Source organism: Rana temporaria, chromosome 4 (assembly GCF_905171775.1).
Source record: "Rana temporaria chromosome 4, aRanTem1.1, whole genome shotgun sequence".
NCBI lineage: Eukaryota > Metazoa > Chordata > Amphibia > Anura > Ranidae > Rana > Rana temporaria.
In genome coordinates this window covers 66125025-66141311 of record NC_053492.1, presented here as the reverse complement: position 1 = coordinate 66141311, position 16287 = coordinate 66125025, and the positions used below count along the sequence as shown (strand labels likewise).

General features: G+C 40.7%; 1 protein-coding gene across 3 annotated transcripts in view; it reads right to left on the bottom strand.

The window, feature by feature from the left end:
* Positions 1-10505: 10505 nt before the first annotated feature.
* The window catches only part of ATAD2B (ATPase family AAA domain containing 2B), a 202656-nt gene continuing 196874 nt past the window's right edge, over positions 10506-16287 (bottom strand). For all 3 annotated transcript variants that reach the window (XM_040348522.1, XM_040348524.1, XM_040348523.1), the window contains exon 28: positions 10506-14412. In XM_040348522.1, coding sequence (XP_040204456.1) covers positions 14371-14412 — 42 coding nt within the window. In that variant the 3' untranslated portion in view covers positions 10506-14370. The remainder of the gene's footprint in view (positions 14413-16287) is intronic.

The window sequence follows — 16287 nt, the reverse complement described above, 5'->3', positions numbered from 1 at the left end:
GTTCTTTTAGTGATGTGCAGTGTTGTTTTTGTGCCAAACCTATCTTTTGGAATTATAGACAAAAAAGGTCAACCTTAGTTTCATCAGACCATTACATATTTTCCCGCATGCTTTTGTGAGAGACTTCAGGTGTGTTTTTTGCAAAATTTAGCCGGGCCTAGATGTTTTTCTTCATAAAAAAAAAGGCTTCCGTTTCGACACTCTACCTCATAGCCCAGAAATATGAAGAACACGGGAGATTGTCACATGTGCCACACAACCAGTACTTGCCAGGTATTTCTGCAGCTCCTTTAATGTCGCTGTAGGCCTCCTAGCAGCCTGGCCAGTTTTCTTCTCGTCTTCTCTAAAATTTTGGAGGGACATCCCGTTCTTGGTAATGTCACTGTTGTGCCATATTTTCTCCACTTGATGATATCTGTCTTGACTGTGTTCCATGGTATATCTAATGCCTTGGAAATGCTTTTGTACCTTTCTCCTGAATGATACCTTTTAACAATGAGATCCCTCTGATGCTTTTGAAGCTCTCTGAAGACCATGGCTTTTGCTGTAGAATGCGACTAAGAAAAAGTCAGGAAAGACCTACTAGAACAGCTGAACTTTATTTGGGTTTAATCAGAGGCACTTTAAATGATGGCAGGTGTGTACTGACTCCTATTTAACATGAGTTTGAATGGGATTGCTTAATTCTGAACACAGCTACAACCCCAGTCATAAAATGGCGTGTAACCACATGATTATTTATTTTTTTCTTCCCGTCCCTAAAAGATTTAAGTTTGTTTTTCAATTGAGCTGTACAGTTTAAAGGTCACATTAGTGGAAAAAGTTTTTAAAAAATGTATCTAGGTCTCATATTTTTACATCACAGAAACCTAACATTTTAACTGGGGTGTGTAGACTTTTTATAGCCACTGTATATGGCACCCTGCTGCCTACTTAACGACCAGCCGCCGCAGTTATACGGCGGCAGGTCGGCTCAGCTGTGCGAGATTACGTAGCTATATGTCATCTCGCTATGCAGCCAATAGGGGTGCTTGCGCGGCGCGGGCCCCCCGCTCGCCCCTGGTCCCGACGCGCGTGCCCGGCAGTCGTGATCACTCGTTACAGAGCGAGAACCGGGAGGTGTGTGTGTGTAAACACACAGCTCCCGGTCCTGTCAGGGGGAGAAATGACTGTTCGCTGTTCAAAAAATGTATTAACAGCGATCTGTCATTTCCCCAAGTCAGTCCCACCCCCCTTCAGTTAGAACACACCTAGGGAACATACTTAACCCCTTCCCTGCCAGTGGCATTTTTATAGTAATCAAAGCATTTTGATCGCTATAAAAATGACAATGGTCCCAAAAATGTGTCAGAAGTGTCCGCTATAAGGTCGCAGGACCGATAAAAATCGCTAATCATCGCCATTACTAGTATAAAAAAAATGTATTGCGATTTATTTTTTACGAAAAATATGTAGAATACGTATCGGCCTAAACAGAGGGGAAAAAAACGTTTTTTTATATATTTTTGGGGAAATTTATTACAGCAAAAAATATTCATTTTTTTTCAAAATTGTCGATCTATTTTTGTTTAAAAATAAAAACTGTAGAGGTGATCAAATACCACCAAAAGAAAGCTCTATTTGTGAGAAAAAAAAGGACGCCAATTTTGTTTGGGAGCCACGTCACAGGACCGTGCAATTGTCAGTTAAAGCTACGCAGTGCCGAATCGCAAAAAAGTGGCCCGGTCATTGACCAGCAATATGGTCCGGGGCTAAAGTGGTTAATATATTGCACCTAAGGTACCTAGATGAATGTCCAACATAAAATCCAGTGCCAAAAGATGCATTACAAGCCAACCCCGTGGCATTTTCCCCAGTGGGGTCCAGCTGCCAATGCAATGCAGAGTATCGGTCAATAAAGAAAGCTGCAAAGTGAGCTGTATCGGGCTCTGAAGCAACTAAAGAAACGTACTAGAAATTATTGATAAACTAAAAAATTTTTTTTTCCATTGCCCTACACTTGCGGAAAACAGAGGCATGCTGGCAGAGGTTACACTAGGCTGTCCTTGCAGCTTTGGTTTATGCGTGCCCAATCTCCTCAAGGCAGCAGCAAAATTCAATGTACCTGAATTACTTCATTCTGTGCCTCTTACAGTATAATAAAAAAAAAAAACAGTTTTAAGACCAATTTCACCTATGGAACATTTTACATGTTCCACCTGTATTTATGGTGGACCATGTAATGTACTAGCCCCTGCCTTCTCTCCTCCCCAATCCCCCTTCCCTTCGACAGTGGCGGACGATTCTCTCCCCGCACCCACTGTAAAGCCTCGTACACACGACCGGTTTTCCCAGCAGGAAAACTGCCAGGAGAGCTTTTGGCCGGGAAAACCGGACTTGTATATGCTTCCTCGCAGTTTTCCTGTCAGGAAAACACCCGGCAAAACAGAGAAACTGCTCTCTATTTTCCTGTCGGGATTCCCAGCGTTTTTTCCCCCCGACAGATCTACTACTTACCTATGGGAAAGACTATGAGGCAGTGCCGATGGAGCATACACACGGCCGGGATTTCCGGCCAAAGCTCTATGGCAGTTTCCCTGCCAGGGTTCTCGGCTTTCCCCTCGGTTTAATTTTTAACGCCGAGAAAACCGAGCGTGTGTACAGGGCTTCAGAATCTAAAAACAGAGTGGCCATGTGGGGCTCCGCCCACAGTTGTCATTCATTCAAAGAGTTCTGTGAATTTAATGTAGTGGTGGGCTTAAGCACAGTATGACCATATAGTGTGACAAGATCCCCATATTTACTTAAAAAAGGTGTTTTTAAGTAGCCTTGCAAGATTTCAAACGCAACCTTTTTTTGTGCGCGCTATTTATATGGTTCAATTTGTATAATGGTCTTTATAGGATCAACAACCTTAGAAATGTATGTTTAGGGTGTGCCCCCCAATCTCTTGTTTGATTCAGAGAGTTCTGTGAACAAATTAACTACAACCACTGTCGTCCTCTGGGGCCAACAGCTTGTACTTTTCAATGAACTGAATTACTCGTCCTTGCAATTAATCGATTCTTCATGCCATTCAGCAACTGTCTGCCCATACAAGGTTCAGGCAGATAGCTTTACCAGCTGAACACAGGTGCAATGTCCTACAGACTACAGTGTAGAAGAAAGATGTGCATGTATTTTTTTTTATAAAAGGTGAACTTGGCCTTTAAGAAATGCAGACCTGCTTTAAGCTGCAATACTCATGTACACAAGGGCACCCAAAAAATATATCTGCAGACATAAAAGTATAGATTTTTATTAGTGTAGTGGTTTTGGACTTGCAGAATACATTAACATGCTTAACTGAGTACATACGTCAGGGGCTGCTTCTAATATGATGGCTCAAACTGCTTCCCAGGCTGTGACATCAGTGAACCAGTGCAGAGGTCATAATGTGATTGGTGGATAGTATTTTCCGTTATACACTATAATATACACCGTACACTCTGAATTGGGATTTTGTTCATAATGAAAACGCTCCCTGGATTGTACAATGAGGATCCATTCTCACATTTTGGAACCTCAAAGGGAAACTGTATTATAAACGAAAACTGACCTCATACTTACCTGCTCCTCATATTTTTAACTGTCCAATCCACAGGGAGGCACATAGTCTCCCCCGAAAGGTTCTCCCTTCCCTGTATTCACTCCCATAGAAAGTCTGCCCATCACTGAAAGAACAGTCTTTCCAGCCGAAGAATAGATATTCTTCCACAATATAAAGCCTGGCTGTGTCACTTTTCCGAAAGGGTATAGGCCAGTGGCCAGAGACAAAGTCCTTGAGGTCAGCATGCTTAAGTGGGTTTAGAATATGGATAAGCAGACCGATTCAGCCACTGGGATGGTCAACCTCCTGTGCTCCTGGTCCGCATTTAGGATCAAAGCACTGGTAGTCCATTGTGTAGCAAAGTCAGAGAATCTGAAAAATTCTGTAGAAAGTTGGCAGTGCAGATCTGTATGCGGAAATGTGCATTGAAGAGAAATTAAATCTTGCGGTAAGGAGGGGGGGATAAAAAAATAAAAAATAATTTAAACCATATACAACATTGCTATCCACATGCGACAGGTCCACTTGACAACTTGAACAGCTTGCAGCAGAAGTGGAAGGTTTTCAACTAAAATCAGCCAACAATCACATATTCCCCATCATCTCTTTATTCAAGTATGTCACAGCAGTTATATTACAAATTACAGTAATTTCTTTCAAAAGTCTTTAATTCCATTTTTATTTTTTATTTTTTTTAATAACTTACTTCAAAAACTAATAGAAAATGAAGCCAGGAAAATAAAAACAGACAACAATTTTAAACAGAATACAGAAAATATGCCATGGGTATTGGAGAACTATTTGAATCTGAATAGTAATAAACAATATAAAAAATAAGAAAACAAAACGTTAAAAAAAAAAACACCTCAACAAATTCAAGCTTATGTGGTGATCACGAAAGAAGGGTTTTAGGCTCCTTAGCAAAGAAAATTCCATAACAATGGTAGTTGCAAAACAAAATAAAATTGAAAAAACAAAACCAAAAAAAAAACCTAGAGAAAACACTGAACCTTGGGGATATAAACAGAAGGAAAACAGGGGTGTTGTCCATAGCAACAAAATGCTTGCTTTCATTTTGTAACCGTTGTCAATTATGGTAAAAAATTTGAGCGATTCAATGATATAACTACACTTGCTGCAGTCCCTCCTTGTACTCTCCTACAACTGTCCAAACATTTCCCATCCAGCTCCCAGTGCTTGTAACATGTTATGATAGGAGCACAGTGCAAAAGAGCCGTAAGGGCTCATACTGCAAGCCTAATTGGGAGCAGCAGGGATTGGGAAACATAAGGCAGATTAGTTACGTTTAAAATGCATTTAACGACTTTTAGTAAAAATGGTTTTATAAAGCTAAAAATGGTATTGTCATGAGTTCTATTAGTTGTCCAGGTAGAAAAAAAGAAAAGGGTTTACTACTAGATTACTGGGACAGATGAAAGCAAGCCCTGTGTAAGCTCCAAATGTTAGAGCTTACACAGGGCTTCTCCCTCCATTGTGCGACAGTGCTAGGCCACTCAAAAGCACCAGTGCCATCACATGTTCACCCATAAGTGCTGAAGTAATTAACTTTGGTCTCAGAAGCTAAACAGAGCAAAATCATGTAGTTGTGGCAGTGGAGTTCAGTAACCCTATTCCTGTATGTTGCAGGGCAAAAGTCTGTAAAGACTTGTAAGGCTGGCTATATAATATACAATGTTCCTTTACCAAAAAACAAATATGAGGTCAAACAGGTCTTTACACTACTACCTAGTTGAGGGTAAATCTAAAGGATATTGAATAAGAAAGCTGTATAATGTATGGTCAGTTGCACTCTAGAAGAGGAAATTTTGTAGCTGTAGTGTGCCTCCTGTTACTTTACAAACTTCACTATAAAAAAACGGCAGCGCCCACATCATATACAATTTTAAATTGTGGGTCAGGGTATCAGGATAATAAAGACTAGAAATAAATATATTGTCTACTTTTTTGAATCAGGTCTGTACAGGCCATTGATTGCTTTAGATTTCGCTAGTTGCATTATGCTATTCTGTTTCGCTAGTTGCATTATGCTATTCTGTATTCGGTTGCAACTTCCTCTGGCTGCTGTAAAGGCTGTGTACCTCCAAGGAAAAAAAGGTTGACCTATAGATCATAAATGCAACTGAATCCCAAGTGCACCAAGCTGGAAAGTCATGTGCAGAATACCGCACCACCACTTTGGACATGCAGGAGAGAATGACTGGTTATCCATGACCTAGGTCAGTAATGGCAAACCTTGGCACCCCAGATGTTTTACATTTCCCCCATGACGCTCATGCACTCTTCAGTGTGGTTGAGCATCATGGGAAAGGAGTTCAGAAACATCTGGGGTGCCAAGGTTTGTCATCCATGCCCTAGGTTATAGTAACAGGGTTTACAGATTGTTTTTCCCACAAGAGTGCGAGTAAATATCAATGTTTCAAGGGATGCATCACTGTTATATAGTATTGCTGGAGCTGTGGTTGTTTAGTAAAAAGGCTGTGAACTCCCTCCTTACTTAAACTTCTACTAGTTATTAAAATGACTAAGGTAAGCCCTCAGGGAAATAATGGGAGTCCTAATATAATCCTCTTTACTGTGTTGCTTGGGCCCTGTGAAATACCCAGACTTACAAATCATTGGAGTAGTAAGATCTGGCAGCTAATGGTGCTTACCATCTCCCAGACGGTTTAGGTAAATTTACATTCTTTATTTTTAAAACATAGCTATTGCTAACTTAATTACCCTTCGGAATAGAAATGCAAGAGCATCCATTGCCGACTTGTTTTTAATGGTTCCGATAAAGAGGCATTTCAGTTTTTGTTGCACTACCCGTAACAAACAGGACAGGAGTAAAAAGCTGTATGCTTTTTCCAGATCAGTGACTTTAGTGAAGTCAAGACCAACTATCTACACCTAAAACGTCAGCAATCGAAGCTTCCATATTAGCATCCTCAGATGTTCACCTTAATCTCAGCTGGTATAATGGCAAGTATTAGATAATGTAATTGCTTGCATACTTCAATCAGCTTCCTAAAAGTCCCTAGGGCAGCGATGGTGAACCTTGGCACTCCAGAGGCTTTGGAACTACATTTGCGAAGATGCTCATGCACTCTGCAGTCAGTGTAGTTGAGCATCATGGGAAACATAGTTCCAAAAGATCCGGGGGGCCAAGGTTCGCCATCACTGCCCTAGGGGCACCCTTCAGCTCCAGTCTAGGAATGCTAGAGATACTAGTGGGAGTGTTGGCTGGATGTAGGTTCAACAAATTCCAACAAGCATTAGCAGTTTATCTGCAAGCCATGAGCATCTGAGTGCTGTAAACCAGAGTTTTCGAAGCAGGGGTATGTTTGAAAGGTTCCATGGACAATGGTGCTTGGTAGTGCATTTAAAATGTTGTAAATATAACATTTAGGAAATATTTCTGTAAGCTAAAGGAAACATTTGATTTCTTTTTACTATACATCTCAAAATGTGGGCAAAGTGACAGTGACAAGATCATAAGTGGAATTTATCAAAGCTGGAGCAGCGTTGTATGGCAACCAAACAGCTCCCATCTTTAATTTTCAAAGCCTAACTGAACTGAGGATAGAAGCTGACTGGGGACATGGGGATGAAGCTCAATTTTAAATAGTGTACAGATTTTCTCATGATCTCCATTCAGTTTCTTCTTTGGAGATTTATTATCCAGACTGGCGTTGTAAGACAAGCAAAGGCAACTCAGAACTGCTTACAAGGTTATTGCTCGACCCAGTTAAAGTGACTTTAAGCCAAATATATGGTTTGCACAATAAAGGCTTGTATTCTAAATGTCCTACATAAAATAGGTAATGGTGTAGGTGTTGCACAGGGTGCCTCACACAGCACAGCCTCCTCTGACCGAAGCTCATGGATCCCAGGAGCACTGTAGGATGCCTCACCACCTCCTCCCAGGCATACATGCCCTCTCCAGCAATGCACTCAAGGCACACATTGGATGTAAAGAGAGCGCCTTTGTAAGCGCTGCTGCAATCTAGATTGCAAAAGGCAGTCAACCAAAAGCAGTGCAGAGCCTGCATTCTTTACATTCATAGGTTCTGTCCTACTGGTGTTACTTTTCTAGTACAATGAGGTATACAAAAAAAATTGAAATCGCATGCATTTAGAATGTTGGCAAAAATAAGCAATACACCTGGTATTCTAGCTCGGTACTAAAGCTAGAATTTTGAGATTACGGTGAAACTGCCCAAAGCAGAGAGTTTCTCCACAATGAGCAATCGTTCCTAAACACATTCTGTGGACAATGTGCAAGCAAATACAAAAATTACCACAAGGCAACAAGCAAAATTTGAGCATAAAAGACATTAAAAGGAACGAAATCAGGACAGAAAAACTATCCAAAGATTTTATTTTCTGCTATGGAATATTACATTTGCCAGAAGTGAATCCATAATGCAGTGTTAAAATGATAGAAGCATTTGAAACCCATTTGAATGGCAGAACACAGAATAGGTTAGGGCAGTTCCAGCCATCTAGCTGCTAGAATCTAACCAGCACACTGCATGGAAAGTGAGGCCCTACTGTTGGAGAACCGATTTACCCGGAGACTGGCATACGTGGGCAAATTGGCACACTGCAGGACTATGCAATTTTTTTCTGTATTAGGCCATTTTGCACCAACTGATAGGGGAAAAAAACATTGTTAACATTTTGGTCATCTCGACTCAATCTAGGGAAACAAAATATAGTCCTAATTGCTATTAAAAGCTACTCTCGACCAATTATTGGTCAACTTAGGTTATTTAATTTGTCAGCTGGTAATTTATGGTGGACATCTACAACCTGAACATAAACAGCTTAGCACTGAGTGGGTCTGGTTGCATGTTGATCACAATGGTGGGTTTAGGTCAAGTGGATTTCCTTTGCAAGGTCTGGTGATTTTGGCTGTATGTGTTTATGAACTTTTCTCAAGGACAGATTATAGGTCAAGGAGGCTGAACAAACAAATATGGATATCCAACTTTAGGCTACCTTTGCATTATTTGGATGCTGGGTAAAAATCCTTGCTATTAGCCTCTATATATGTTCCTTGGGTGAGAATTGTATCAAATGTGCACAGATGCTGTAGTCTTCGGTTTAAAGGTGCAGATTCTAAACCACCCTGACACATGTGCTTGTGTGTATTGGTCCATTTGGCTCAAAAATGTTTTGTACATGGAGGATAGCAAGCGATTATAACATGCCTGTAGATAAATTACAGTGTAAATCAGATAGGTGCTTACATAGTTTACCAAATGTATGTGCACCGGGATGTGGTTATTGCCAACAGCTAAGACCGCTAGCAATAATCACTGTGTTCTCCCAGTAGGGGCAGCTTTCCCACACTCACTCACCCTGCAGGGAGGAGAACACAATAGCTTCACGGGGGGCAATCCCCCAACAACACTGACTCTGTTGGTGGAATCAAGCAACCCGTTGTTGCAGCAAAGAATCTCATCTATGGCCGACTTAAGGCTCAGCAATCACAATACTACAAGTATTTTTTGATGCAGTGCATGCCTGCCCTAACCTTCTATTACATGCAAGGTAAACACAAGAGAGGCTTAATGACCAATCTGCTAGTTTGACCTTTAATTCTACATTTCAGGGACAGGTAGATCCCCCACTATAAAGCCAAATCCTTTTAGTTTAACCTGGGCATAGGAATTGCAGATGAGACATTTGAAATGGGTATCTGAACGAGTACTCTAGCTACAGATAACAGAGTTAACTAGTTATTACCATAACACGTGCGGATGCCCACCCCTTACTTACCTCATGCCTGGAAAGTCATGTTTGCACTTGGCATCAATATGCATGATAGAAGTGAGCATGTTTAAGAGAGATCAATAAATGCATACCTTGCTGAAAGGGTGGGCAGCAGACACAATTACTTTTTCCTGAATGGGCAAAGTGGCAGGTTGACTTGGCAAATATAATGTGCACTGCAAGTTGCAGTTGCACTAGATCTGAGGGGCAGCTCTGAAATGAGGGGAAGCTCTGCAGATTTTCATCATCTAACCATGTGCAAGCAAAAATGCTGTTTTTTCTATTTTCCTTACATGTGATTGCGTATTCTTTTCAAAGTGAAGCTTTATCTCATTTACTAAGCTCTAGAGCAGGGGTCTCAAACTGGTGGTCTTCCAGCTGTTGCAGAACTACAAGTCCCATGAGGCATTGCAAGGTTGACAGTTACAAGCATGACTCCCACAAGCAGTGGCATCATGGGACTTCAGTTCCGCAACAGCTGGAGGACCGGTAGTTTGAGACTATTGCGCTAAAGTGCACTTGCAGTGCACAGTAGATTTGCCTTTAGTAAATTAACATTGTCTGTTGATGCACCTAACTTGCTAAAATGTAATGTGTGGGAGGCCGGTTTGGCTGACCTTATGGGGTACCATTACTTTTTACAGTGAAAGGTGGTAAAACTATTGTACCACTGACCATGAGGCTTACAGACTTAAAGACCATATCACTTTTATTCTTTAACAATTGTTAAGGTTCTAAAATCTTTTAGCAGCAAAACGACTGCACTGTTACTGTGCATGGGAATTAAGTTGTTTAGAAATTTACACTTGCTTCTGCCATTCTAGCCCCCCCGATTCCCATAGCACTTTGAAACGAGATGAGGTCATGGATTCAATAATCTTGCTGGTCGTGCTCAGTTACTGCACTTGTGCAGCAGGGAGGGGGGGCATGACAGAACGGTAGTAAAATAACTAATCGCTATGGATTTTGGTCTCCTGGAACAGTTCTGGTTGACTGAGCATTTCTGCCGAGAACAAGAGCCTAAGAAAGATGCTTTTTCTCATGCTACAATTTCAGGATCCTGTTTCTGCTATGTGGGAACCAAACTTTACATATACTTGACAGAGAAAAGCACGGTAGGAATTAGTCAACTTCAGACACCAGTAAACGCCTCTTCTTAAACTGAACGTTCATCTTTATTTGGATGCCCCGTAAGACAAAAACACAAGAGGATGTATAACAAAACAACAGTACAAAAATTAGCCTATCTTATATACACATATAAGCAATGTTCCAAAATGTAAACCCCATTCCCCAGTGGAAAAGCAAACGAGAACAAAAGTTAATCCTAAAGAAAGGTCATAAAAATATTTCCTACATGAACTACATTTTTTTTTTGCCAGCCAACTCATATATGCTGTGGTAAGGTTAAAAAAGGGGAAGTAAAGTAAAAGTACCCCCTCGGCTAGACACAATGGAAAGTGCCATTTTGTATCTGATGGATACACCAAGCACCCAGCCTATCGATCAACCAGAAACTAACATGTAGCATAGAGATGTTAGCAATTGCTAGCCAACTGATAGGTCGAACCGTTCGTTGGTCAGAGTACAAAATGGCTTGCTTTTAGTTTTACCCATTTGTGCTTAGCGAGAAGCGTCCCCTTACAACAGCCGTCACAACCATTTTGTATCCCGAGGCCTTGCTTATGATGATGCATCCTAGTGTGCCACACCCACAGCGACAACAGGACAGAGGACAGGATGCCGTGTAGCTCAAGCTGCAAAATGGTTGCCTCTAGTTTTGCCCAGTTGTGCTCAATGTTAATAAAAAAAAAAGCTGTTGGGCAACTTTTTCCTTTTCACAAATCTTTCTTAGAAAAAAAACAAAACAGCAGCAGTCCCATTGCAATACAACTTTTACAAAAGACATTTTTTATTTTATTTTAAAATTTTATTAATAAAACTGACCTTGCCTTAAAGTACGATTTATCCTGCTCAGTGAGGGTTAAAAAACAACATTTTATTTATTTTTTTGTAAAAAGTTTCACTTTATACAAATATTGATTGTAGAAAGTCTATTTTTGTCAGAATTACTTTTGAGTTGTGAGAGCAAGAAGAATTTTTACCTACAAAAAAAGGAGGGGAAAAGACACAGCAAACACCTGAGGTCTTCAAAACCCTCACGAGATAAAAAAAAAAAAAATAATAATTTTGTAGGGAAAAAAATGTTTTGTTTCAATCATAGAAAGTGGTATAATTAATCAGCCAGGCTTGTTTAATATTTAAAAAATAAAAATGAATTTACTACAACTTTGGTTAACCTGAGGCCCAGAGCGTTGCAGTTCAAAGGTCCACAGGTCAATCAGACAGGATCGACTCTTTATTCAAGAGTAAAAAAAAAATGTCATTGGCGCTAACCGAAGAATACATTTCCGTTTCATACAGAAAAAAAAAAAAAAAAAAAAAGCAAAAACAAGACAGTGTGACATGACAAAAAATGTGTTGATATTGAATTTAATAAATATGCTACATTGTTTGGTTTTGCATTTTCTGCAGTCTAAAAATGAACCCAAATGAAATGCTGACTGTACAAAAAAATAATAATATATATATATAAAAAAAAAAGCTTAATTTACACTGAGCTGATATCCTTTCATAACTTAACACTCTAAACTGCAATGACACTGACATTGTAAAGTCAGCTGTTTTGTGACGGGAACCTGTGCACATAAAGCAGCCCATCAAATCACTAGGAACTAAAGTCTTGTGCCTTATATAATCACTAGTTCCTTGCACCTTTACAGGATTCATCCAACAGCTGCTACACAATGTGAAGGTAAAGTATATTAACTACATAACTGCCAGACTGCTCTGAAATATAACACTCTAAGACAACAGTGCCTACGTCCTCCGCTAAACACAAAACCCAGCCAAACAAGGCAAGTTGCCAACATGCGGATGACACCAACTCCAATTAACCCCTGAAAGAGCAGTCCTAGAAAACGTATGGCTGAATATTTGGGTTTCTAGTGGAGGAAGATTCCATGCCAGCCAGTGACACCACTAGATGCTCGAGATACGGCAAATGGATGAGTCACAATGTAGGACTCCACTGTATATAGGGAGAAACAACAACCCTGTAAAAGACCACAAAAGCCATACTGACAAAATATACGTAACATTAAATCGCTGTGAGTTAAAGAGCAGTTAAGACAAGACATTGCACGGTCACAAAAAAACACGTTTAAAAAAAAAAAAAAAAACTGAAGCCAAAATTTTTTAAAGTAACTTGTTCTCACGTATTCAATACTGGACTGGATTTTTTTTTTAAATCTTTTAACACACGGAACACCATGTTAAAAACGTATTTTCCCAGTCTTCAAAAGCAGGTGAACTTGGAGACTTTATGAATTTGAATGAAGAAAAAAGAAAAACAAAAAATCAAAGTTGGAACAATTCTCACTTTGGAATGGCAAAGATAACTGGGTAACTCCATGTATTTCTCTGCCAAATTGCTTAAACACCGAGTTACGTATAATGTGTACAATCAATAAAATGTGACAACAGTAGCACAAGGAGCACCTCAACTCACGTCATGTCAAATAAAAACACGGGAGTTTAATTAGCCACAAAGCTGGTTCTTGTTGAGTTCATGCTTGTATAATTCACAAATGCATGCTGAGCAAGGTGTGCCTACAAAAGGTGTGCTCTACAAACCTATAGGGTGGCAAAGTTCTCTTCTGCCACCGAAAATCCAGCAATGCATAGATCTGGAACATTTTTTTGGTGAACTGGGTGCCAACATGTATACAAGACTGAGCTCTAACCTAGATGTATCCAAAGGACTTTGGAGCACCTGTATAAAACTGGTGGTGATGCAGGCGAGTTTTAGTGAGGACTTAACACTTTGGAGTACCAAATATCACAAATACTAACTGGCTTGCAGAACACATACAAATAGGCTCACATTTGACATACAGGCAGCAATCGATTTTACTCAAATGAAGAATGAGGGGGGAAAATCAACAGGTTTTAGACTAATAATGGTTAACTTTTGGCTGTTGAGGACCCCGAGTACCAGGATGCCCTCTCCAGTAACTGTTCTTGTAGTATCACAGTTGAGCTACAAAACTCTTAGTACGCCCTACCAGCCAGCAGCTGCTGAACCAGGTTTGAGAAATCAGAGTCCCAGCATTCATTGCCAGCTAGCGGGTATTGAGGAGTCAAAGTTGAGTGTCCCACCAGTATCTAACAGTTAGCACCTGTTAAGGGAATAGAGCATGGCTAATGCTACAAAGCCCTAACATTCAGCACCTGTTAAAGAACCAAACCTGAAAGCCTGGGCCTATGGCTCCTCAACAACCAAAGGGTCACAAAGCTCCCCAGCTTTAACTTAGATTGAAACCTGGCAAGTTTTGTTTGCTTCCTTCCCAACAATTAGACCCAATGGAAAATCCTAACAGTGTTAAAAAGGCACAAAAAAGCTCTGAGTCAGATCTTGGGGTAAGCTGCCACCAACTAGCTCTGACACGTCTTCTGAAGAGAATTTTATGAAATATGGTAGGAAAAAAAAAAAGATGGTTTAAGAGTTTGATAAAATGAGAGACAAATTAATAAATACAAGCATCTGGCTTTTTTGTGATCCAGTTTTGTTTGTTTGTACAGTTCCATCGCAAGAATTGAAACCCTCCCAATTTTGAGAAGGGGGTGACTGGTGCCAACGGCTTTCTGGCATTTGAATTCGACAGATCGGTGGACTTCCCATCCACCTGCCATTAGCACCGTGATTCTTCAAACTGTAGTTGTTAGGTTTGTGTCCACCGGGGTTACAAAGTTCTGTTTGGTTCTAGTAGGCTGGTTGGCATCAAGTACCTGAGACGATAGCACCAATCTTGTTAAAACAGCAGACGGTGGGAGGTTGAACACTGGGAGAGCAAGGTTCAGAGCAGACTTGGTGCCTTTGAAAATAAATAAAAATCGCTTAAAAGGGCTCTCCCTATGAAGAGTCACAGAAAGAAATGTTGCAGTTTTGGCAACTTTCACAGGAATGTTTGAAACTTCTCAACTGTCCTTTCCATTTCCTGCAAAAAAAAGAAACAAAGCCATTAAGCCATTAACCTTAACCAGTTCCACTCTTAAATATTCATTTGCACACGTTAAAATCTGCAATTGTGTCTATAAATGACAACCACTACCTGTAAATGTACGTCATGAATTTACAGTTAGTGGTTGGAAACCCTCAAGGTTTTTCACCTTCAATGCATTCTATGCATTAAGGTGAAAAACATCCTGTAATGCAGGAGCCCCCCTGAGCCCCTGTCTTACTTACCTGTATCCTCGCTATCTCGCAACGGGGACAAACAAACCAGCAAAACCCGGTGACTTGGGTCCTGATTGGATGGATTGTTAGCAGCGCAGCCCCTTTCTCCTGCTGCTGTCAATCAAATCCAATGACTGGGGTGGCAGGGCTGAGTCCTGCTTTCTGTGTCAATAGACAAAGAAGCAGGACTCGGAGGCGGACCTGCATGTGTGTCCCGAAAGAGCGTTTTATTCTCTAGGATCTCTGCTAAAAGAAAAAAATATTGGGGGTTCCAAGTAATTTTTAGCAAAACATTTTTTTACTTGTAAACAGCAAATGTCCGAAAAACGCCTGGTTAGCAAGTCGTTAAAACTCACAGAACATAATTTCCTGAAAGCAGAGGCTTGTAAAAACAAAGACAGTAGTTTTTAATGTTGCTTGATATTTGTGCAAACAAAAAAAAAATGTTTTAATGTAAACATAATACTCAAGGTTTAGGTGAAATATAAAAGTTGGTTGTATCGAGTTAAAACACCAAACAAGTCAAGTCTTAAAGTGCTATTAAAGTCGGGTTTCATTTCTTGTGTCATACTTACCAGCTCTGTGCAGTGGTTTTGCACAGAGCATTCCAGAACCTCCTCTTCTTGCAGCTTTCTATGGGGGCACCCAAGCCGAGTCCCTCCTCTGTGTCCATTCAGACACGGAGCTGTGGCTTGGCCCCACCCACTCTCTCCCCTCATTGGCTCACTAATTGACAGCAGTGGGAGCCAATGGTGAATGCTGCTGTCTCAGCCAATGAGGGAGAGTCCCCGGACAGACGAGGCTCTCATGCAACGTCACTGGATCGAGATGGGGCTCTAGCAAGAATAGGGGGCTGCTGCACACAGAAGGTCTTTTATCTTAATGCATAGAAATAAAAACTTCTACCTTTAGAACCACTTTAAAACTGCATGAACATATATCGTGAAAAAACACGGTGATGGTACCTACAAGTTTCCATTGGCAACAACTTAAAATCCTTTATAGCTTATCAACCATAAAATATCGTTCTAGAATTAGCGCACTCACTCTGACATTCGCAGCGATATTTCACATGAGTGGCGGAATCGCAGTCTGCATAAGTTTTGCATCATGGTGGGGTGTGCAGGGCAACAGGGTTACGGTTATATAGATTTTTTTTTAACTATTACCATCACAAGGAGGCTAAGAAGTCACCTATGCGTTTGCACTATGCAGATGACCACTTAAGCGTCCCTTAAGATTACCTATTAGACCCCAATATCTCCCCTGACATTCTCAGCAGATAATCAACTATAGGTAGCAATGCTTCCTTTGTTTTAACAGCGATGGAAAGACCGCTCTGAAACCGAAAATGCTGAAAGCTGAGCGATTCTAGCATCTATTTACAGCAGAGGCAATAAAGAATTGGATGTTCGATAGTCTCCCACACACCCTCCTGACAGTTTATTGTCGTCTTGGACTCCTGGACAGAACGGGGTGGCGCCACATTGCCTGCACTGTAACACCGATCAGACGTCTATGCAGCTGCCTGGATCACTTTTACATTAATGCTAGCTAATTAAAATTGGTAACAAGGTCATGGCTGATACTGCCCCCATATGCTTGATTTAAATGCTTCACTCTGGACTTGTGGTAC